General features: G+C 46.4%; 1 protein-coding gene across 3 annotated transcripts in view; it reads right to left on the reverse strand.

Annotated features, from left to right (window-relative positions):
- The window catches only part of LOC138467888 (UTP--glucose-1-phosphate uridylyltransferase), a 764123-nt gene that overhangs the window by 639770 nt on the left and 100351 nt on the right, over positions 1 to 24002 (reverse strand). For all 3 annotated transcript variants that reach the window (XM_069608190.1, XM_069608189.1, XM_069608188.1), the window contains 2 exons: positions 21755 to 21882; positions 11964 to 12071 (listed from right to left, as the gene is read on the reverse strand). In XM_069608190.1, coding sequence (XP_069464291.1) covers positions 11964 to 12071; positions 21755 to 21868 — 222 coding nt within the window. In that variant the 5' untranslated portion in view covers positions 21869 to 21882. The remainder of the gene's footprint in view (positions 1 to 11963; positions 12072 to 21754; positions 21883 to 24002) is intronic.

Consider the following 24002-nt stretch of genomic DNA (forward strand, 5'->3'; position numbering starts at 1 on the left):
GGAAGCTTGGTATAAGTACATCTTTGGCTGGCATTATATCCCGGCCAGGCTACAAGCGATGTACCCAGCAATCTCAGGAGACTGTTGGAGGGTTGTGGGGAGCGGGGCTCAGCTACTCATGTATGGTGGGATTGCCCACGTATCAGACTCTTTTGGCGCAAAATTGCTGGGGCTCTTTCCCAGGCCTTAGGGCTGGAGGACAGTCAGGACCCTAGGGAAATTGTTTTGGGAATGAGGGGGGGCGGGAGGGGAAGGTGGTACGAGAGGAAGTTCCAAGGCAAAAACTGTATTCATCTTAGTAGCAATGGGGTTAATTGCACAAAATTGGAAGAGCCCAACAAACCCCACAGAACAGGACTGGTTAAGGAAAATGTGGGATATTGTTTCATTGGAGTGGGCGACGTACGCAGTGGAGGGGAAGCTGGGGAGCTTTGCTGCTGATTGGGGCGAGAAGTTGGGCTACTTGAGGGGGGAGTTTAGGGAACAATGGTGCCCACAAAGACTAAAGCTGTTGGACATTTATGGCTGAAGGACAAATGGAGAGGTACCGAAAGTGATGGACTTTTGCAGTGCTACGACTGGGGTTGGGAGGAGGGTGGGGGGGGGGGTAGGGGAGGGGAGGGAAGGATGTGGGAGTTGATGTTACTTTGGAAATTGATTGGTTATATATGTTGAATTTAATAAAAAGAAATTTTTTTAAAAAAAAGAAAAAAGATGGATTTCTTCCTTGAATAACTTTCTTCAAAGGGTCAGCCCCTCTGACTCTTTTGTCTAATTGCCACTACAACAACCGGGCTTTGCCTTCAAGACTCACTTTTCTCTGGTCGTGACCTTCTTGGGCATTACAGGTTACGTATGCTTCAGGATAATTCTTTACAAGCTGCCAATTCCCCTTCCCCACTTTCCCCTTTGCCTTTCTCCCTGCGATCAGCCCATACACCTACCCAGAAGCCTCGCTGCCACTCTCTTAGCTTCAGGTAATACGTGTGCACTTGTATCGTTAGTAACTTCACAATACAGCTGGATTGCGTGGAACTCAGAGAAAGGTTCAGTTTCACTCTTATTAGGGGGTACCCCTCCTTGGTTTAGGCAATGCTTGTTCTATTATTCAGTCTTTTATACTCTTGTGAATTAAAGGTATATCACTTATACAAAGTATAAGGTTCAGTCTTTCAGCAGAATCCACATTTAGGCACATGCGACCACTCTTTGATGCAATTTTCCCATGATAAAGATTGTAACTTTGAAATGGTCACTGTTAATTGTTTTGCAATGGTCTTTGCAGCGCTCCTTTTTCTTAACTAGCGAAATGCAACCACCGGCACCCGGCAATGGGCAATTACCAGGGCAATCCGGCCTGCCGGACCTGGTAATTGCCCATTGCGGGGTGCCGGTAATAATTACTCCCCATTTGAGCCCCATAGATGAGAACAGGGTGGTCGGATGCACCGGCAGACATCGTAGTTTGCTGGTGCGGTAACAACTGTACCGTTGTTACCAGACCGGCAACCTTATAATGAGGCCCAATGGGTTGTAACAGCGTTGGCTTCCTATACAAGCAAGAAGCCTTTTCCACTAGAAGCATGTGTTACATTTGCAAAGAATCTTAATACAGCGGTCCACTTCTACTTGCTGAAAGTCAGACGCGAGTGGCAAAGGAGCTGGTTACTGTTACCGGCAAGGCTCGCACAATGCTTTAGAATGCTGTGCCTCACTCACTGGCTTCTGAAGTGTTTTCTCTGTGGGTCGTACTGCTTTCCCGACTTCTACTAAACTTCAACTGCTTCTGGCTCGCAGGTCACCCACACCCTTCTCCTGAACAGGTGTCTCTGGTCCGGCCACACATTTTGGGAGTTTCCCTTACTCTGAAGACCCTCGACTTGGCAATTGCTTTTTGCCCCAGTGTTCGACACAACAGCAGCTCGACAATCAGGCCCACATGGGGAAAACTTGTCTCCAGCACGTCTTCCGCTGCGTAGCCTCTGCACTTCAGAGGACTCTCTCAGAACAGGCAGGTGAAATCTGCTGTTTCCACGTTCCGGCGTCACTCTTATTCTCCCACTTCTGCCTTCTGCTTGGTTTGCCAGCCTTGTGTCTTCCTGCTGCTTCAACTGCAACATCCAGGGTTCCAGCTCCTTCCACTCCTTCCTCTCACTGAGGGGGGACCACGTATGCCTCCCAGGTTCAGTGATAATTTTCAGGTGTGGGCCTTTAGCCTCAATTGCCTGACTATTGCAATGGCTACTAGGCTTAATTATCCGACTACTACATCTGCAGGTCTCTTCGGCCCTCTTCCTCGTCTCAGTCCCTGTAGGATTCTGGGACTTGTAGTCTCTTTCAATAAAGTTAGTTTTGAGCATATTTGAATTACTTTTAAGGGTAGGTTTAAATCCCTTAAAATTAAAAGCGGGGAGGGGGGGGGGGTGTGAGCATTCAAGCTAGTTTCTTGAAGACATTTCCACATTCCTTTATAGTGTATCCTTGTGTTTGAGGAAGGCGTTTAGTATGGGATACCAAAAAGGATCTTTCTTTTGGTAAAGTTTGATCAGATGCTACAACATTAAGGTCCACAACTTAAGATCTAACATGGGAGTTGGGGACATTAAAATGACAATAACCTATCACCTCTCTAGGTACTTTGGGAAGATTCTTCCTTCCAGAGGAAAAATACGGTCTCCTCCCAAGGAACCTTTTCACCACCCTGGTGTAGGTCTCCTACCAACTGATCCTCCCACAGTACACCATCCCCAGGGTTTGGATCAGGAAGTGTCTGCCTTCCCTTGGCCACCTGGAGGAGACTTTAGGCAGGGTTTCCGTGAGGGATCGGCAGTATTCTTCACACCAACCAGGCTCTTCTAGAGCACAGCTGCCCTCAATTTCAAACCCTAAAAGACACAACTGAAAAATTACAAGGCCAAATTAAACATCTTCGGGAGCGACAGAGGTCAGACATCCACCTGAATCGATCTGCAGATGGTAGACGAAAAACAGAACAAAGAAACTGGAGTATCAAATGTATTTAACCAACGTCCGGATGCCGGCTCCTAAGAGGGCATAAGTGGTTGTGCCAACGATGCACTACCCACAGCCAGCACTCCCAAACAACTTGTCCCCCATTTCAGGAAGAGGCCACAGGCCCTACGTTCATGTGCAATACCTCCAAGTCTGATGTTCAAGAAGCCATGAGGCAGTATTTGAGAGCTGTAAATCCAGTAATTATTCCCATTTTTCCTGCAGTACACAACTCAGCTACTATTACATCAAATATTCCACTGGCTGCTTCACACTTTACTGTTGTAGACTTATAGTCTGCTTACTTTCACTATCCCTATACATCCAGTCACTTGTTGTCTGCATAGTCCTATCATGGGATTCAGTACACATAAGCAAGGCTTCCCCAGGAGTACACAATCGCCTACACAAATTTAGACAATATTAAGTTCCGAGAGATCAGTGCTGGTGCAGTACAAGCAGTACATAATACATGCGTGGGTTGCTTATGTGTATGACAAAATGGGGTTGGTAACATTTACTTCACTAGCAAATAAACAGCACAAAGCATGGATACAATTCTTGGCCATACCTCAATATCCATGTCCCAGAGGGAATCCTTTTAATCAAATGTCTCAATTATTGCAGAAATAAATCTTCCTGCACCAAGTTTTTAAAGCACTCAATGCCACCCTGCATCGACCGACAGGCACCTCTGAAACAATGCACCCGCAAACCGAAACCGAAATAGTCAGCACCCTGGTGGACACAAGAACTCCACCTCAGTAAAAGAGTCCTCGGGGAAACAAGAAAAAACCTGGTGTTGCTGCAGGACCGCATCCGACCTGGTGTTCAAGGAACCCCGAGCAACCCGCTGCCGAATAAACAATACAACCAAGGCCTCCTACTATAAGAATACCATAGCAGATGCAGACAACAGAGCCCTTCTCAAAGCAGTCAAGCACTGTGTCAACCCACTACCCAACCCTGCCATACAACACACCATAGAAAAATCCACTGTCAACAACACCTTCATCATCGACAAAATCAACAAGATTCGCCAGCACATAAGACACCAGTTCTGCAATCCCCACACCTTGGACAACATTCATGACACTCTTGACAGAGGACCTGGTAGAAACCCTAGCCGCCCTCAAAGCCACATCATAAACAGACGACATCCTGCCGGCATCCATCCGCAAGACCCTACCCGCAGAAGCTCTCCTTCCCTACCTGGAGATCATCAACAGTTCCCCCAACTAAAGGCCCCTTCCCATCAACCCTAAAAACAGGACAAATCTGTTAAGGGGTGGAAACCCATTGGGCAAACAGGACAGGCCAGAGAAAATCCCAGGCCCAAAAACGAAACAGTCCAAAGAATTTGACAAAGACCTGTTTTATTTAACAAAACTAACTTAAAAACAGGGACAACTGGACATCAAGCCAATCTCTGCGCTCTTGAATATTTCGAGAATTAACAATGGTTTAAAAAACAAGAGTTACATCACAAGTGACGTTTCATCCTAAAAAACCTATGAGGTGGGGTGATTGGTTTGGTTAAGGGGATCAACTAGATATAGGTTCCATAGGGGTTAGTACGTTCTGTAAGGCAGGCATGGTTATCAGAAGTACGACAGACACAGAGTACAATCCAACAGTGTTTATTGAACAGTATATGGGGGAGAAAAACGCCTAATCTAAACCTAAATCTAGGATGGAAGCAAGCTAAGACCATCAAAATAAAGAAAGAAGCTGTCCTAGTGGTGCTGTGTCAAAACAAAATGGCCTATACTAATAAACCCATTGCCAAATCCTTACTCTCTATATAACAAAAGGGTGAGCGACAAGTATATGTATAACAAAAGAGTAGTGCAAACGGAAATGTCTGAAAGGGTTTCGATAGTTTAGGACTGCTGAAGTAGTGCATTCATTTCCCCATGTTATATCACGGGACAAGGCTGAACAGTGCCATGACTGAGCACCCCTTGAGTCTATGGGCATCAGGAAAACAGTTTCTTCAGAAAAGGCAGGATCCTTCAAATCAATGTCTTTTTCTTGGCATCACAAGACGTTTCCCAAGCCCTCACCATGAAGGATTCCACTCGTACCCACACACACCCGGGGGGGGGGTGGTGTGTGTGTGTGTGTGTGTGTGTGTGTGTGTGTGTGTGTGTGTGTGTGTGTGTGTGTGTGTGTGTGTGTGTGTGTGTGTGTGTGTGTGTGTGTGTGTGTGTGTGTGTGTGTGTGTGTGTGTGTGTGTGTGTGTGTGTGTGTGTGTGTGTGTGTGTGTGTGTGTGTGTGTGTGTGTGTGTGTGTGTGTGTGTGTGTGTGTGTGTGTGTGTGTGTGTGTGTGTGTGTGTGTGTGTGTGTGTGTGTGTGTGTGTGTGTGTGTGTGTGTGTGTGTGTGTGTGTGTGTGTGTGTGTGTGTGTGTGTGTGTGTGTGTGTGTGTGTGTGTGTGTGTGTGTGTGTGTGTGTGTGTGTGTGTGTGTGTGTGTGTGTGTGTGTGTGTGTGTGTGTGTGTGTGTGTGTGTGTGTGTGTGTGTGTGTGTGTTTTTTTCCTGGGGACAGAGCAGTGAGACACCCTTTGGTTTCTCACAGTTCCTTGGCTGCACTCTATCTGCTGGCCCCACCTGAGACCACCTACTAAACTGATACAGGTGTAAACATGTCATCACAATACTATTGGCCATTGCAACATTTATAGATGGACATTAAAGGTGGGTAGGGATTGTTTTGTCTCTCAGCCTTGGCAAATTGTAAGGTTATCAGCACATGAGCTACAATAAGGGCTGGTGAGAATGTCACCAAGGTGCCACTTTTCTCCAAAAGTTATCATTTCCGATTCTCTAGGCCACAAGCCAGGACGTTTAGCTTTCAACTTTGCATTGTCTTTTATCTTTTGTCCCAAGAACTAGATGGAAACAAAGGCCTCAGCCCGTCTGTCCCTGAATAGACCGAGCAGACATTATTCTCCAACTGTAGGTCACGTTTGGGGAGACCACATTTCAAATTATTCTGCTCAGCATTTAATAGGATTTTAGCACTTGATCAATGTGGGTGTCTTTACCCTTCATAACCTCTAGAGACTTGCTCAAGCTACTTTCTTCCCAATATTAAGCCTTAGTAAATGGGAATCGGACCATCCAGAATTATTGGTTTCTTTGCTTATTCTAAAAGAAATGTGTCTCACGCCTGGGAACTGTTATCGTCTGTTCACTTGGGTGTCGATCCAACCCTTCCCTTTGCACGATTGTCTGGGCTGCTCAGGTCTGAATTTTCTGCTACCTCTGCATGCTAGGTCACCCTGCAGCTACGAGGCTTTTCGATGTCTCCCAGTCACACGAACATGGCTGCACTGTCCATCTTGCCTAAAATGGCCACTCATTCTTGCTGCGTTTCTGCTTTAAACAAGCTATATGTGTATTCTTATGCATCTTGCGTTTCAGCGTATATATATTCAGCATTTGTATTCTAGCCTATTAAATGCAAGCGTTGCCTTCATGTCCAAGTGCAATTTGACCTATGTTCATGTCGCTTCATGGTGGATGAGTATCTGCTTCGTGTGCAATGCATCGATGTGTGTCGGTTTCAGTGGTGACGTACTCGGTTACGACATCTTCCATGGTTTGCACACTTATTTCTTCTTTAATCGATCCAAGATCAGGGCGGTAGCATTGCCTTAGTGAGCATCGTCTCTCGCATCTGCGAGAGGGCAGCAGAGAGGAGGCCGCTCATATAAGCGATATGCACCGTCCACTTCTATAGCATTGAGACAGGGGCGGGGACAGCGTAATGAATGACGCATTCATTTGCCTCTCAACAAATCCTCCCTCTACTATATTAGCACACTCTTGATCCAGACAACGTGGGTAATTATCGCCCCATCACCCACCCCCCCCTTCCTAGGCAAGATCAGTGAGAAAGTGGTGACCACACCACTGCCGCAACAAATCGACACCAACAATCTCCTCCAAACCTACCAATCTGGGTTCAGACCCAGATGTAGCAGAGACCACAACCATACAGTTGGTCGACGACACCCTCAACGACGACCACCCCTGCCTCTACTCGACACAGTAGACCACCAGGTGCTTACGGACACCCTGCATCGGCGCATGAGAATCAGCAACCTTGTCCTACGCTGGTTCATGTCCTACTTCACCAACCGCCAGCAGTTTGGTAGCATTGGTGATCTAGAGGTGTCTCTCTGAACAGTCACCTTGAAATCCCACCAGGTTCCATCCTCTCCCCAATGATCTTCAATCTATACATGGAGCTACTGGAAGCCCTCTTAGCCACACACAACATACACATCAACCAATATGCCAACGACACAGCTATACCTCAAAATCGATTCCATCAAGAACATCCATAGGCTCAAAACCTGCCTTTCGATGATCCAGTCTTGGATGTCCAGTGCATACCTGAAACTCAACCCCTCCAAAACCGAATTCCTACTCCTCACCAACACCACCAAACACCCAGACATACAGACCTGGATATCAACCATGAACTCGGAGTGCTTCTACCGCAAGCTCACGTCCTCCGCCAAGTCCCTCAGGTTCCACAAACACCACTCCTTCAAAGACACACAGAGCTAATAAAACTCTGACCGCTTAGTATCAGCTCTACCTACTGCATAAAGTAAAATCCTCCCTCACTTTGGGCAGCTTTAGATCCACCGTTCAAGCACTGGTCCCATCCCACCTGAATGGGGTAATGCACTCCTCAAAGGCCTCCCATTGTCCTCCCTTGTGCCCCTGGGAAGTGTCCTACACACAGCTGCATGTCTCATTAAGAATCTACGCAGATACAACCACATCACCCCGGCCCTCATCGACCTTCACTGGCTCCCACTGCACACACAAATCACCTTCAAGTCTTGCTGCATCATCTTTAAGGCAGTAGCCCTCAAGTCAACCTGCTAGCTCACAGAGAAACTCTGCATCTCTGGCAGACAGTGCACCACCAGGAGCTAGGACATGTGCAGACTTGAAATCCACTGCTGAAAAATGGAAAGGACCAAAAAACAAGCCTTCTCTTCCTACGCCCCATGACTATGGAACCTGCTCAGCATCAGACTCAACCTCATACTCCTACAATTCAGAAAATAACTCAAGACCCACCACTTCAAGGAGTCTCTCCTCAACTCCTAGGCCATCACGTCACCCTCTGCACAACTCCGCCCGCACCTCTCCTCCTTGCCACAAGGTACAGCTGTACCCCTCCTCTGTATCCTACCCCCGCTGTACATCTGTTTTGCTGTTAACTCTGAAAAGCACTCAGTTATGCATCTGTAATGTTGCATACCTCTGTAAAGCGCTCCATTGATTCTCAAAGCTACGTCCATGCTCAATAATACATAAACCATGAGGCTCATAACAATCTTTGATTTCTGCTATGTTCTGGTCCCAGCCAAGAGAACGTGAACATGCTACATTATTTGCCAGTGCTCATTGGGCACAAATCTCAATGAAATGAGACCTTCTGACGGTACCAAGGGACTGTAAAACACTTGTAAACCCATACAATGATAGCCCCCAGTTCAGGAAAGCAATAGCTGAAAGCAGATCCCCTTCAAAACAATAGGTGCAAATGCTAAGAATGCTTATGAATAGCTCGCAACTGCACTCGAGACAGAAAAATACAGAAACATCCATGAAAATGATTTCTACTTGGATCACACAGGTATATTTTGACAGTGAAACAGTAAAGGATTTATGAACTGTACCTATAAAAAGCAATGCCAGAACATCACTAGCAGCAGATGTGAAGTAACTGGAAGAGGAAAACAGTAGTTAAACATTCAAAGTAACCAGAGGAAGCGTTTTCACAAGGTATGCGATCATCCAGATCAGACCTGATCAGCAAAGAGCAGGTTAGGGTATTTAATTCATTGAGATGGAGTGGGAGTGTTTATGAATTGGTTATCAATAGGCAGAAGCACACGTCAGGAAAAATGCATACCATGTAGTGGCAGGTGCTTAATGTCACTGACAACTAAAGTAACTCAACTTGTCATATTATGACCTATACCAACATAAAACAAGAAGTGCTTTGATGGAAAGTGTCACTCAATCTGATGCATATCTCAAAACCCTCTTTTATGACCCATCTACACTGGCTGGCATTGACAGAACTATTAAATGCGTTGAAGCTAGAGCCTCTCCTTTGCTTAACACGGTTTATTGATGAAAGTGATGCATATGCACGCCTGAAATGAAAAACAAACAGTTCAATTCCATAACTTGCCCAACTAACTGGTGCAATGTAAGCAAATACAATGCAAACCTGCTCCACTGGTCTGCTTACTGTACTGCCCGGAGAAGTAACATGTACTTCACTATTTCTTAGCTCATTTTATTGGATTTATAGATTGTTGGAATTGCCACTGAATTTTATAGCCAATGACTTTTGAGAATAGTCTCTAGTAATATGTGGTGTGCTGGAGAACTGAGCAGACACATTACTTGTCTGGCTAGCAGCCATCAACTTGAAATATTTGCCAGTCCTGTGCATATACATTTTGTGGGACTATAATGTGTTCATATTACTTTGTGCACAGGGATCCAGTAAATACAATTCTTTATGCAAGGGTTCTTCAGTGGTCTTCATAGATGCACCTCAAGGATGCAACTAAAGTATGCATTTTGACTTTCACATAGAAAAAGATGCATCATCCCAGTGTAGTAGGACTTGGATAAAGGATGTTACAGAAGCATGACTGACTTCAGGGGTGTGGAATTTAAAGCCTGCAGAAAGCAGTCTCAGATTTCATGGTGTTAGACTGACACCCTGCCAATCAAGGGCAAGCGGCTTAGACTCCTGGATGCTGCAGCATTTAGCCCCGTTTGTTACAATGTATGGTGCTTCTTAAGGCATCGGTTTCATGTGACAGAACTCGGAGTAGCGTTTCTCTTCTGGCCTTTTGGATCTTAGCTTGCCGTTGGATTCCGTATCCACCCTTTTGAACTATTTGTACCTCTGCATGAGGATTATCTGTGTATTACCCGTCCTGCATCACATTAGCTGCTTCTTGCCTTACTCTGTGGTCTGTATACCTGCAGACTTGTTTGGGATTACCTTGGGGCATCCTTTGCAGCACCTCCTTAGGTCCTTGGCCTTTGTTCTCCCTGATAAAGTTCAGCAGGTACAGACTAATCTCTGCATATGGGATCCCGCTGTGTTTTTTCAATTTTGGAAGTACCTTAGTAGCATCCTCGTCCTATGCAGGTTAGGCCCCCCTACAAACTATGTTGCACCCATTAAGGCTACGCTACATGGGGAAGGTTCCCTGGCCTATAGACGGATTTGAGATCCAGGTATGAGATATGCTTCTTCAACACATTGTTCCAACTGCCTTTTTCCAGGTGGGTTTTGTGGAAGGAGTCTTTGAACATCTAATAACTTGGCACGTTAAGGTTGACCTTCCCCCATTTAACCTACTTTTGATGGTTTGTTGCAGATTGGGAGAGAGCCAGGTGGTTACTTCCACCTTTTCATCCAAGCCCTCTGCATCTGTGCGAGTCTTGCTTCACTGGCGCTGTGCCCTTGGGAGAAAGACTTGTAGCCCTGGTGGCGTTGATGAGCCAGAGCCTGGCTTCCATGTGGGGAGTGGGTTAGAACCCTGATACACACAGACAAACATGCAGTTTTATATTTCATAATTGAAATATACCAGATCGTTACATGCTTTGAAATCAATGCAACACAGCATGTTTAGCTCCAATTAATGCAACACAGTATGTTTAGCTCCAATTAATGTAACACAGCATGTTCAGCTGTAAGTAACACTTGTCAAAATGTGTGGCTTAATACTTAAAAATAAAGTTGTGCCTGCCATAGGCAAAATAAATGTACGGTATACATGTCTTGGACAGCACAATTAAGTACTTAAGCTTTGCACGTGTAGTTGAATAGAGTAGAAGGGAGGCATTTGCAAAAGGATGAAAGAAGCTTCACATTATTAGCAATAATCAGTCGCAACATTTTAGCATGACCACTACTTCAGATGATGTGCAGGTGGTCCATGAATTCTCAAAGAAAATGGGAGCACACAAATAAATATAATTGCTTAATTGTCGCCACCTGAGTAATCTGCTCACTTCCAATCAAATTTGACAAGCCTAGACCCCTTCTCTAGGGTTCTGTGCCCCCGTACCAAACATACATTAATCTTTCTTCATTGGCCCTCTTACCCACTAAAAGACGTTACAATGACCAGAACTTTACAGTCGTCGTTCGTTCAAAAACAGGCCTTTCCATGCTCTGGGCATCAAAGATCAGATTTTAATTCAATACATTTTAATAGTAACTGCAGTTGGACCAGCATTTCAACATTAAAGGAGACAGACTGGTGGCAAACTTTGATTTCTATTGCCAGAGTGAATAAGATTATCAATCACCACAATGCAACCAACACACACATGGTTGCTGGAGTGATGCAGTTGAGTTAACAACACACTTGATAGACATGATGCTCCTAGGTTCACAATAGTTCAAAGCACATATTTTAAAGGTCCCAAAAACCTATTACAGACTTTGCCTACTGCCTACCTGCCCAGGGAACAATAGGTTTATTAAATTGGTTTTGTCCCTGAGAAAAAAAATAACTTGTCCTGGCACTGGGGCTACAGGAATTCCACACTCCTGCCCTTAAAATCTATTTCTGCGTCCGCCTGCTTTTAAGATTTTAGTCTTTAACCCAACCATCCAGTTGCAATGAGGACATGATCTCCAATAACCAGCTACTCCATGACATCCTAGCAAAAGGACACACTCTGACCATAATCACCTAGTGTGTGATATCAATCTCCAAGGACAGTATCATACCATAACCAACTATTGCATGACAAAGTCAAAAGACAGTCTCAGACCAGTGACCAAGAGCTTCTGAAACTAACTTGCGAACCGCCAGAGCAGTACAAACTTCCAATATTGCTGGCACAATGAGACTATTAGTGTCACTTACTGAATCCTCTGGGGGGCGCTGGATCTTTCCCCAGTCAACCGAAGGCCCCTTTTCTTGCAAAAACCTGTGAAACAGCTTCTGAAACCCTTGCAAGTCTTTTTTTGCATTCTAAAGAAAAGAAAAGTAGAGAAGAGTCAGGTATGGATACCACAATCCGCATTCACACAAAAAGAAGCACAAACAATTAAGTTCAATGTAATACAAAGGAAATGTGTTAGATAAGCACCACTATTAAGCACCACTCATTGGTGAGAGCCAATACCATAGATGGGCACCAAAAAGAAGGGAAACACTTTTAGAAATCTAAGTTTACCTTTTAAAGTGGGCAGGTTCATAGCAAGGTTGCCAATCAGTGGACAAAAAGGAGGGTTATTAATACTGTTTAGATCATTCACAAGATCTAATCTTAAAATTAGTTTCATGCTGTGGAGGTCAAATTCAGACGATAAGGGCAGACTGAAGACATCCTACAGCAGGGGTCTGCAACCTGCAGCTCTCCTGATGTTTGGGATGTAGCAGGATAAAGCCAAAACTCGATGAGACAAAAAAAAAAAAACTCAGATGAGGGTAGGTTGCTGGAAAAGCAGGTTTATTACAGGCAAACGGCCGGAAGGGTTAGCCAGCTTCCTAAAACTGACATCTCCTCCTTGTCATGTTCAACAAAGTTACAGCTTTTACACAACAAGATCAGACAATTTACATAATACATAAGTTACAACATAATCCCCATATTTCCATTGGCTAACTCCTATACAAAAACCTAACCATCATCTATGTTCTCTAACCTCATTGGATACAACTATCTAAACACAATCCCCTTTCACATGGTATCATTACGCAGTCATGATGTTTTGAAATCTAATTGGTTTGCAGTTTCAAACAATTTGCAATAGTTTATCAGACGTGACGAATCAGAATTGTGGAAAGTGAAATCTGTTTTGCTCAAAACTAGCTTATTGTTTAAAAGAATTTCAGAGCAGGAAACAGCAGAGAGATGTTGCTATTTGCCTCCGTTGCTACAGCCTGGATCACGGTCAAAGGTGGCAGGCAGAACACGTGTTTCTTTGGAAAGGGAGGTGGTTTTTGATGAGCACATGAGGTCAATATCGGAGGCAGGCTGTGCTTACATTTTCTTTAAGGGAACATATATCTGGAGGGCAAATCTCTGGGGTTGGTTTAAAAAGATTGTGCAGTGATGTCAAGAGGACTGTTTTTTTTCTGGGCGGTTATCTGGCGTGTGGGGCACTGGCTGGTGGTGTGCAGGCTTTCTCTCAGAAGAGTATGGGCTGAGCTGTCCAAAGCAGGAAGGGGAGAAGGCAGAGAAAGGAAGACCCAATGCGAGCGCTGCCCATAGGGCTGCCATGGCGGTGTTTCGCAACAGCCGATCTGAGGGGGAATCCCAAACTGGATGTGCCAGGCACATACTGAACCAGACATCTTCTAGGTGAGCATGAAAAGTATAATTGATGCGAGTGTAGCTTTACAATCACAAATGTAGATCTTGATTTTGCATGGGTTTCTACATATCGGGCATCCCAAAGTCTGTTCTTTCCCCATTCTACTGAAGTGAAGTGCATTTCCCAATGCGGAATCAGTTGCCAAAAAATAATAATTGCAAAAAATAGAAGTTAATGCTCTCAGAGCCAAGTGTCTCAAGGTCGTTGCTTAGTGTTCTCTGCCAAGTTAGAGGTGGGAGAGTGGGCTACATTAATTCTCTGAGCTTCTGGAGGGATCATCGCCTGGGGCGGGAGAGAGCAAAACATGTGCCAAGTATTGCTGCTGGAATTGTAAATGCACTGCATAACCTAACAGATTGCGAAGTCAACATGGGCAAATTAACAAACATATCTCTTCAATGCATTACATGTGCTGTTTTATTTGACTCATGAGGCTCAATTACTTATAGAGCGCTTGCAAAAGAAACAAGTCAGCTGTGGTATTTATTTATGTGCCCTGGTTTCTTGTGCTCTCATGCAGAGGTGAAGTGGCAATTGCATTTTACCGCAGGTGATATTTAACTTGTGGTAAAATACAAAGCAAAGATAGTCACTGTAAATGATGCTCTTCTAAGAGGTTATGAATGAATGTTCATATTTGGTTTACATGGTAAATGTATTCTGAGATACTGCCAAAGGGCATAACGACTAAATCCAGTCTTGGCTTACCGTTAGTGACCCCTGTATAAAAACAATGACCAGGCTGTTACCTATATTTAGGCTCACCACTATACAACAGAAATATTACCAAAAATACCACCAAAACGTACTGCCAAGAAATATCTCCAACAGGTCCCTCTAGCTATCCAGGTTAGGATGACTCTGGAGTAAGTTGAGAAATGTACACCATACATTTCCCCACCCCAATTTGCTTTAACTTTTTCAAAACCGGTTTTTGTCAGATGTGTCTATTGTAATACTGCTACTTGCACCCACACCTTTTTTCAGTGAGCCCAGTATCTCCCCCTCTTGTTCTTGGCTTGGCCACTCCCCCGCACATTCCAGGTTACTATTGTGAGGCTTCCCATTTTAGATGCATGACCAACAGCCCTTGAACCATTCCACTTCCCATACCCAAGGCTCGTGCCTGGTCGAGTCTGGTGTCTATCGTATGTACTGTTCCGAGTTGGAATTTTACCAGTGCTCAGCTCTCCTTTTCCCCCTCCACTTTCCCACTGATGATCTGCAGCAGTAAGTGACAGGGCTATGTCATGAGGTCCATAAATAGCATGACTCTGGGTTATAACTTGTCTCCCCACTTTCCCCGAGATCCTCCGCCGTCCCTCTTGCCCATGCACTTTATGCTCTGGTCAGCTTGTCGTGCCCCCCACCAACATGGTGGGGGGGGGGGTCAACAGCCGACCTGCGCTTGGGGTGGGCACCCCTGCTCCATGCTGGAGGGGGGGCTTGTGGTAGCAGGGAGCCTGTGGGTGAGGGACGGCAAGCCTCAATGACTCCCTTTCCACAGTTCCCATGATCGCTCCACCGCAACCAGTCTTCGACCTATAGGGGCCTGGTGCAGAGTCCGATCTCGGTACCTTCTAGTCCAATTTCAAGTGTCCAGGGTGAGGGAACCCTGCAAATGTTCATATGAATCCGCTCCATAGGCTTGCTTGTCTGCCGGAGTGGTCCCAGTTCCTCCTCCATTGTCCTCTCCCTCTGCCTGTAGGGTGCCATCCTGTCAGTTAACCTTCCCCAGTCAGATCTCTCCATTATGTGATCTCTTAATCTCTGGGTGGTCTCCCTGTGGATTTCGGATGCAAGGTGAATTTGCGTTTCCTGTGGCTCGTTGACAATAAAGTGGTCCAGCTCCCCTCTTGCTCCCACCAGTTCCATGCTTCCTCTGGAGAGTTACAGAACCAGTGTCTGTTGCACTGTAGTATCTTCTGTCTGCCTGGGTAGAGCAGCATGTATCACACTCAGTGATCTCTAAAGCTCTGTTTTATTTCTTCAAAATATTGCTTCAGGTGCTGAACCTGCTTTGTGCAATCCGGAAAGATCAAGACGGATCATGGTCTGTGCGTAACGGGCGTTTCTGCCAAGCCATTTGCTGCCCAAATATGACATGCATTTCTCACCATAATAGCATTTCTGATGATTGTATCTGCTCAGATTCACATGCTGTGTATATAGTCCGATATCTAGTGGTAATCGCAGAGTATTGCATCTTTCTTTCAAAGATCGAAAGGGGACGTCGACATGGGTGTGACTAACACTATACCTAACGAGACGTGTAGTGTACCCAAAATCCTTCATGCGTTGACGTCCATCCGACTGGGTTTTTTCTGCCGTGATAGAGACTTCTAATCAGCTGAGTACAGAAGAGAGAAGGTGTAAGATGTCAATGTTTGCGTGGGCGCATGTGAATCTAAGCAGATGGAATCATCAGAAATGCAATTACGGTGAGTAATGCACGTCTTCGGATGCTTGTAAATCTGCTTAGAACCACATGCTGTGCATAGACTAGTGTGCAGTCCCCAGAGATGGTGGTGGGATGCGTGAAGGAACAGTAGCAAAGAGATGTCTTAGCACTGCTTGTCCTACCTGAAAATCAGACCTACAGTGTGCAACTAGGCAGTAGTGTTGAGTAAAGGTATGTGCAAAACTCCAGGTTGCTGCTTTGCAAATGGATTCCAGAGGAACATTTGCAATTAATTCTATGCTAGCCCCTGTGCCCAGAGTAGTGTGCTCTAGGCGTGAAGGGCAGATCTCGCTTAGCAAGAGTGTAGCACAGTGTGATGCAGTTTACGATCCACTTTGAAATGGCTGATTTAGATACAGGGTCCCCTTCTCTACTAGCAGCCACTGAAACGAAAAACTGGGTTCTTCTTAGTGGTCTTGTCTTTTCCAGATAATAGATCAACGCTCTCCTCATATCTATTGTATGGAGCCTTCTTTCTGCCACGTTAGTGGGGTTCTGGAAAAAGGTGGGTAGTTGTATGGACTGGTTCACATGGACCTTTGAAATAAATGTAGGCGCAAATCGTGGGCGAGTGCGCAGGACCACCTTATCCTTGTGAATTGTGCCGAATGGGACCTTAACTGAAAGGGCTTGCAGTTCACTAACTCTCCTTATTGATGTGATCGCCACCAAGAAGGCAGTCTTTTAGGTGAGTGCTTTAAGGGTAGCCGTGTGCATTGGTTCAAAGTGAGGCCCCATTAGTCTGGTAAGTACAACGTTCAGGTCCCACCAGGGAGCTGGGTTGGAAATGGGAGGGGGGGGATAAAGTATTTTTACCCCTTCAATAAAAGCTTTAATTACTGGAATTTGTCACCACAAAACCTTTTTCTGGGATGTGGTGTATGCTGAAAGCGCAGCTAAGTGGACCTTTAGGGAATTGAAAACCAGGCCTGAATCTAACAGGTGAGTTAGGTACAGGACAATATGCGTTGGTGTGCATTCAATAGGATTGATGCTCTTGCCATTACACCAGATGACAAAGCGTTTCCATTTGCTGGAGTAGCAATGTCTGGTGTTAGGTTTCCGTGCTTCCCTGAGTATTTCCATTCATCTATGAGGGAATTGGAGGTGCCGAACTCTATGACCTCAGGAGCCGGGCTGCTAAATTGAGAGTTTGAAGTCATGGATGTAATGTCTCCCCCTGGTCTTGCGACAAACTTATTCTAAGGGAATGGCAGCTTCCGTGGAGGGGAGATGGACATTACCATGAGATGGGAGAACCAAAGATGGCAGGCCCACATTGGGGCATCCAGAATCATCCTGACTGGCTCTTGGTGCAACTTGTGCACTATTCTGTTGCCAGGGGAATCGGGGTAAGAGGGCAGCGCAAATAGGTTATCCAGAGACCGTTCCCCTTGGAGCAGTTCCGGGGGTACCTGGAGGCATAATCTGGGCATTGTGCATTCTCCAGAGTTGCGAACAAGTCAATCTGCGAAGACATTGAGAACAATGTCCTCGTGCAATTGCCACTCTTACTCTACGGGTAGTGGGAAGTCTCTGCGGAGTACGTCTGCCAGAAGATTGAGTTCCCCTGGAACGTGTTGTGGCAGGAGGTACACCTTGTATTTGAGAGCCCATTTCCCTATGTTCTGTGACAGTTTGGACAGCCCTGGAGAGTGAGTGCCCCCTTGTTTGTTTAAATTATACATGGCCGTAGTACTGTCTGCGAGGACTAGAACGGTCTTCAGGGCCTTGAACACTGCTACCAGTTAAGTTTATGTGGTAGGATGCTACCGCTGGGGACTACATGCTGTGCGCCGTCTGATGAAGGAGGTGAGACCCCCCCACCCTGTCAGACGCATTGGTGATAAGAGTGGCTTCTACCGCGGAGGTGGTGAAGGTTTTCACTTGCAGGAGGTTCTCCCTTGACCACCACTGCAGAGACTGAATGAGGGCTGCCGAGACAACCACTAGATTGTCCCATTGTCCGCTGGCCTGACACCATTGGCTTGAGAGCCACTCTTGCATAGGGCGCATGTGCAAACGTGCATGTAGAACTAGGTAGATGCAGGAGGCCATCATCCCTAACAGTCGCGTGGCTTTGCGTACGGTCAGTTCATGACTGGCTACATAGTGAGGGTTCTCAAACAGCATGTTTTGCACCTTCTTGTTGGAGGGAAAGAGGAGGCTATCTTTGGTCCGAATTAGAGCCCCCAGAAACTGTTTGACTTGACTAGGGTTTAGACTGGACTTTTTCTCATTGATCGAGAACCCCAGGTCGAAGAGGAAATCTACCGTCTTCTGGGTATTTGTTAGGCATGTTCAGTACGAATCCCCTGTTATTCGCCGGTCGCCGAGGTAGGCGTAGACTGGGACGGACTGCCTGTGCAGGCGAGGAACTACTACCTCCAGTACCTTCGTGAATACCCGTGGAGCTCAGGCAATGCCGAAGGGAAGAACCTTGAACTGATGGTGCGTGTCCTCTATCCTGAACCTTAGGTACTTTCTGTACGCTGGCAACATTGGAATATGAAAGTATGCATCTTTCATATCCAATGTGGCCATGTAGTCCCCCTGCACCAGCAGTGAGATTACTGCCTGCAATGTTTTCATTCGTAATTTCTGCAGTTTGACACACTTGTTCACTGGGCACAGGTCTAACACAGGGCGCATGGTGAGATCCTTTTTGGGTACAAGGCAGCACACTGAATAAATACCCTTGTTTACCTGGTGAATGGGGACGACTTCTACGGCTCCCTTTTCCAGAAGGATCTGCACCTCTTCCAGCAGGATTTGCAGGTGTGCGGATGATTAGGCATCTGCTCTTTGGTGGGTGATATCGAGGTGGCCAGTGGAACTCTATGCAATAACCGTGGGTGACGGCTTGAGCATCCACTGGTCTGTGAACATCCACTGGTCTGTGATTCCCCCTCCCATTCGTGAAGGAATGAAGACAACCATCCCCCGACTGAGGAGTCATGGGAGGGGACCCGTACTGGAAAGTCATTTTGATGTTGAGGCCAGGGAGCCTCTTGGGGTGGAGTTTCTGCCTCTACCCTTGCCTCTGCGCTGACCTCTCTCTGCCGATACTGGCTGTTGCAAGAGGAACCATGTCCGGAGGACCATGGGGTGCCTCCAGTGCCATATTGCCCATGCGGAGAGCGGAAGAAGTACGGACCGCAAAAGGAACGACAAGAGTTTGAACCTCCCTGCTATTGGAAAGGCTTGGCGGTAATCTGGTTGAGTGATTTCAGCATTTCATGTTCTTTTTGAGCCCTCTCCAAAGTGTCATTGACAGCCTTACCAAATAAGTTTGACTCCTCTACGGGTTTATTTATCAGGGAGGCCTGAGTCTACGGCTTGAATCCTGAATTCTTTAGCTAGGTGTGTCTCTTGAGGAGAGCTCCTTGTGCCAGAGTGTGTCCTGCAGTTTTAGCTGCGGCTAGTGTGTTCTTTAAAATATTATGGGGCACCAGTCTACCCTCAGAGATGACCGCCAGCAGGCGTGATCGCGTGGGTTCACGGACCTCTTGGAGGCCTTCTTGGAGCTGGCTCCATTGTACGTCGCTGTAACTAGTGAGAAGCGTCGTGTTATTTGCGTTTCTGGTTGAATAGGCTGCACACATGGCAATATGTTTGCCGAGGGCATAGTGTTTTTTGTAGTAATTATCCAGGGGAGCTTCTACCGTGGACAGTGGCACTCCTGACCTTTTTCTGGTGGTTGTAACAACCACAGAGTCCAGTGTGGCATGACCTCGAATATACATAGGGTCAGATAGAGAGGGGCAAAACAGTTTTTCAACCCTAGGGTTGACAGCCCTTGTCAGGGGAAGGAGACAAAGAAGGAGTGAGGTGTTTCTTTATGGACTTTAGCAGAGGAACAACCAGACTTAGTTGTGGACATTCTCAAAGAAAATCCTACCACTAGTCAGACCTGGACAGCCTCCTGTGTAGCAATCTGAAAGTGATCTGCGGGTCTCTTCAGGATGGCATTAAATACCATCTGGTCATCTATTGGTGATAACTGCCTTTGTTGAGACGAAGAAGGCGGGTCTAGACAAATAATGTCTTGTTCCCAGTCTGGGTCCTGGTCAGCTGTGTCCTGACCAAAAGGATTGCCCTCGTATGTTTCTCTTCTGATTCTGAATACTCATATACCTCCTCTTGATGTATTTGTGACCGAAATGGAAGCTTCTGCAGATTTGGTGGAATTGGGCAGGAGGAGTCTTCCCTAGGTCTCTTGGGAGTAATGTATTTCTTTGAGAAGTCTATGAATTGGGACCCCTTATCCATATATATTCTCAAACCTCTGTCTAGTCCACAGGGATGAAGCAGAGGAGTCTGGAGGGGGGAAAGGCTGTTCAGAAGGGGGAGATTTACCCGATAAAGCCCTAGAGTGGGGCAGGGGGCCTTCAGAGTACTCCTCTCGACGAGAGGGGGTGCTTCTGGGCGGTTCTGCTGCCTAAATAACTGCGAGACGGTCGCTTATTTTTGGCAGCTGAATGCTGGGTTTTGACGCGCATGAAGGCTTGTTGCGGTTGCAGACTTTGCCAAAACCTTAGGTGTGAGAGCGCCCTTGGACTAAGTGTCGGTAGCCGTGTGCTTTTTTTATGGTGACGCCCTTGTAAGAGGCAAGCCCAGTCGCATGCCGAGAAGACTGTTGCGGGGAGGGTCCCGAACCGCAAGGTTCGGCAGGCACTGTGTCCGTCGAGAAGGCCTTAGGGGTTGTGTGTTTTGCCTTGGGTGGTGCGTGTGTGCCCTTGTCGCCGGGGTGTGAACTCCCCATAACAGTGCTGGTGGCCTGTCTATTGGGGCGAGGGATCTGAGAACCAAAGGGTTCCGCCGAAAGGTCTATGGCTTCCAGGTCAGAGCCATGGCTGTCGCTGGAGTCCTTGTCACTCAAAGCAACGGCGCAAATGGGGGGAACAACTTCAGCCTGTATTGTATAGGCTGCCAACCCCTTTGTCCGCATATCCTTTAACGTCTTGGGACGAAAAAGTTTGCAGAACTTACAGGTAAATGCCTATTGCATCAGCGATGGATGTCTTTCCAGGGGACTTTCCAGTTACAAGACGGACAACATTTAAAGGATGTCCTCTCCATAGTAGAAGTAGATGGCAGCCAGACCAAAGAGAGAAAGAGAACGGAAAAGGAAATGCATTCTCGAAAAAGAAACAACCCAGGGCCCCATTCTCCCAACTCTCAGGGCGTGGCCCGAGGTCACGCGGTTGACAGGCGTCAATCGATCGATCGATCGATGCAGTCACCGAACAGCAGTGGATGGCTTCGTAGTCCACGAAGTAGTCGTCGAAAAAAAGTAGCAAAGACTAGACGACCATCGGTGGGACAAAGAAGTAAGTAATGAGCAATATCAACTCATTCGAGCACTGTATAAGGCGACCAACTAGTTGGGCGGAAAAAAACTATTTGGAGGGTCCTCGACGTGTGTGGGAATTTGGGTACACTACACGTCACGTTAGGGATAGTGTTACACTCACACCTATGTCGACGTCCCCTTTTCGATCTTCGAAAGAAAGATGCAATACTCTGTGATTACCACTAGATGGTGGACTATATGCACAGCATGGGATTCTAAGCAGCTTACCAACCATCAGAAATTTTTATTCTCCAGTGTGCCCTTACTCTCCTGCAGGAAGACTGCTCCATGCATTTAACACAATCACACTGAATGTATTGCTTTACATATGTGCATCACAACAAGCAAATCCCACCTCATTACCCTTATTCCAATCCCATCCATCTTCAGGACTATGCCCATTTGATCTGCCATAATAAACATCAGTGGTCATAATGAAACAAAGTGAATTTCGCTTGCAACATCAGGGTTTCACAGCAAGATAAGGAATGACTCATTTTCATTTAAACACACATACCTCAAATTCCGCCTTTAAGTCTGTTGCAAGTATTTTTTCTATGTCCATTTTCATGGACAGCTCGAGCTCTTGGCGGATCACTTCTTGGAATTGAGACATCTCGCCGCCAGACATTGCCTTACTAAAATCTGCAAAAGGGACAGCCAAACAAAGCACTCTTAAATTCTATTCAAAAGGGAAAACATAAGTTAGTTAGAAAGGTTTGCTTCATTATTTATAGAGTTGAACACGAGGACAAAATGAACAGTACCAGTGCAATAGTTTCATTAAAATAAATAAGGTGAAGTTGTGTCCACATTCACATACTGACAAGGAGGGCCAGTGAGGAGCTCCAGCCCGGTAAACAGGCTCTGCAGCACACTCACAAGCAGTCCAGCATTTGAATATCCCTTTGTTAATCGGTGGGATCCTGTGGCTGCAGAACTGCTCCCACTTTACCCACACTCTCCCACCCCTGCACAACACCAAAAGCCCCTCAGAACATTTACCCGCTGCAGCAGAATGGAGCTGGCCTCAAAATATTGGGAGGACCAGAGGCGTGTCCATACTCTTGGCTGGGGGGGGGGGAATCAAGGGGGCATTGACTTATGCAGGGGTGGCATGAAACACACAGATAATAGTTTAGGATAATGGGGTGGCCAATCAGATTCCAGGGGTAGAACGTGCCAGCCCAGGCCACTCCCTAGGCACACCACTAGGGAGGACAGTTGGTTGTGGTGGGCCATGAGTGACAATAGCCAATACCCCTCCAAATGCCTCCAAATGCCTGCATGCCCACTATCAGTTGTGCCTTTGCTTTTCTGGCTCAGTAACCCTCAGCATACGTAAGCGACCTATGGACCACACGGAGGAAGTGCCAGAAAAAGACTGACGCACAACTGTGTGCCGCACTTTTCCCAGGCGGAAGTCTAAGATGCACAGTAGAGAGGTGGCGTGTCGGTGGCAATGGGAAATGGTAGAGGTCCCCCACCTGAAAAGCAAAGGGAAGGAAAGTGGGGACAGATGAAAAGAGCAGCTTTGCTGGAGGTGTTCTATTAAAAGCATCCTTCTGCAACTTTGCTCTTTAAACAGCGGGATTCTGACTTGGATCCACATAAGCTGTCCCCCTGCTCTGAACTATCCTGAAAAATTATGGGGAAAAACAGAAGGAAAGGATTGAGTGTTGAGCAGTTAGTTATGCTGGGAATCAAATATCAAGCTTCACAAGGTGATGAAAGGTGCCTACAGGTCACAGCATATAGAAAAACCTATGTCAACATTGCACCAGGAGCTGGTTGCTTGGTCTAGAGACTACACACAGATCATTGCAGTAGGCGCATGGACCAATTGCGTGCTAAACCGCCCCCCCCTTCCATTCTCAGAGAACAGGAGGCTGAACATCTGTTATGCCTTCAGTCCATTAGATCCATCTTTAACCCCAATTCAGAGGATATTTATTTTCACTAAGATGCTAATCACTGGAGAGCCATCTAAAAGCAGAGCAGATAAGTCCTTGGCTTCATCATTGGGGTATATTGATATGGAAATGGCAGGCTTCTCTGCACTGCCATGGTAACTTTCTGGCTGCTGCCAGTTAATGAATGTTTAAACTTAAAAATTCAGCTTGCACAGGTAATACATTTGACAGGCTCTTGTTGCAGCTATTTTGCCATCGGTGCCATGGGCTGAGCATTACAGCAGAGTGCCAACTTCTGCCTTCCCCTTCCTTAATTTGGGAGGCCTTATGCCCTCCCAAGACAGTAGCTAGCTCCACCACTGCAACGTAGACTGTGCTCTGTGCCCAGTTCTCGCAAGATGGCAGTTATAGCACAGTGCTGTAGATTAGGTCGCGAGCATAAGAGGATCTCTCTGACTCACCAGACTTGTGATCAGTGCCATCTGTGTGGATTGTAATTGGGCTGGCAGCCAGACATAAATGACTTACAGAGCGCAAGTGGCACTTGCGGCTGCTCTTGTTCCCTCAGTGTCATAAGCCAACCGGATTGTGGCAGGCAGCAAGGAAGACCCAGAGTGAAAGGGATGAGGAGGCGTGCAAGAAGAATGAATATATGCCATGGATGCAAGGACCTCAGAGATTGCGAGCAGTGGAGGCTCAGATCCTCCTGCACCTACGGTCAAGCACAGGGTGTACGGGTGAATTCCAATTTTAAAACGCTTGGTGCAACCATAAACCTTGATCTTTGAAAGACTGGCATCTCGGTCATGACAGTCTGCATACGAAGCTGCACAAAGGATGAACCTTGCTGTG

This window comes from Ambystoma mexicanum, chromosome 4q (genome assembly GCF_040938575.1).
Source record: "Ambystoma mexicanum isolate Mex_15411 chromosome 4q, UKY_AmexF1_1, whole genome shotgun sequence".
NCBI classification, from domain to species: Eukaryota; Metazoa; Chordata; class Amphibia; order Caudata; family Ambystomatidae; genus Ambystoma; species Ambystoma mexicanum.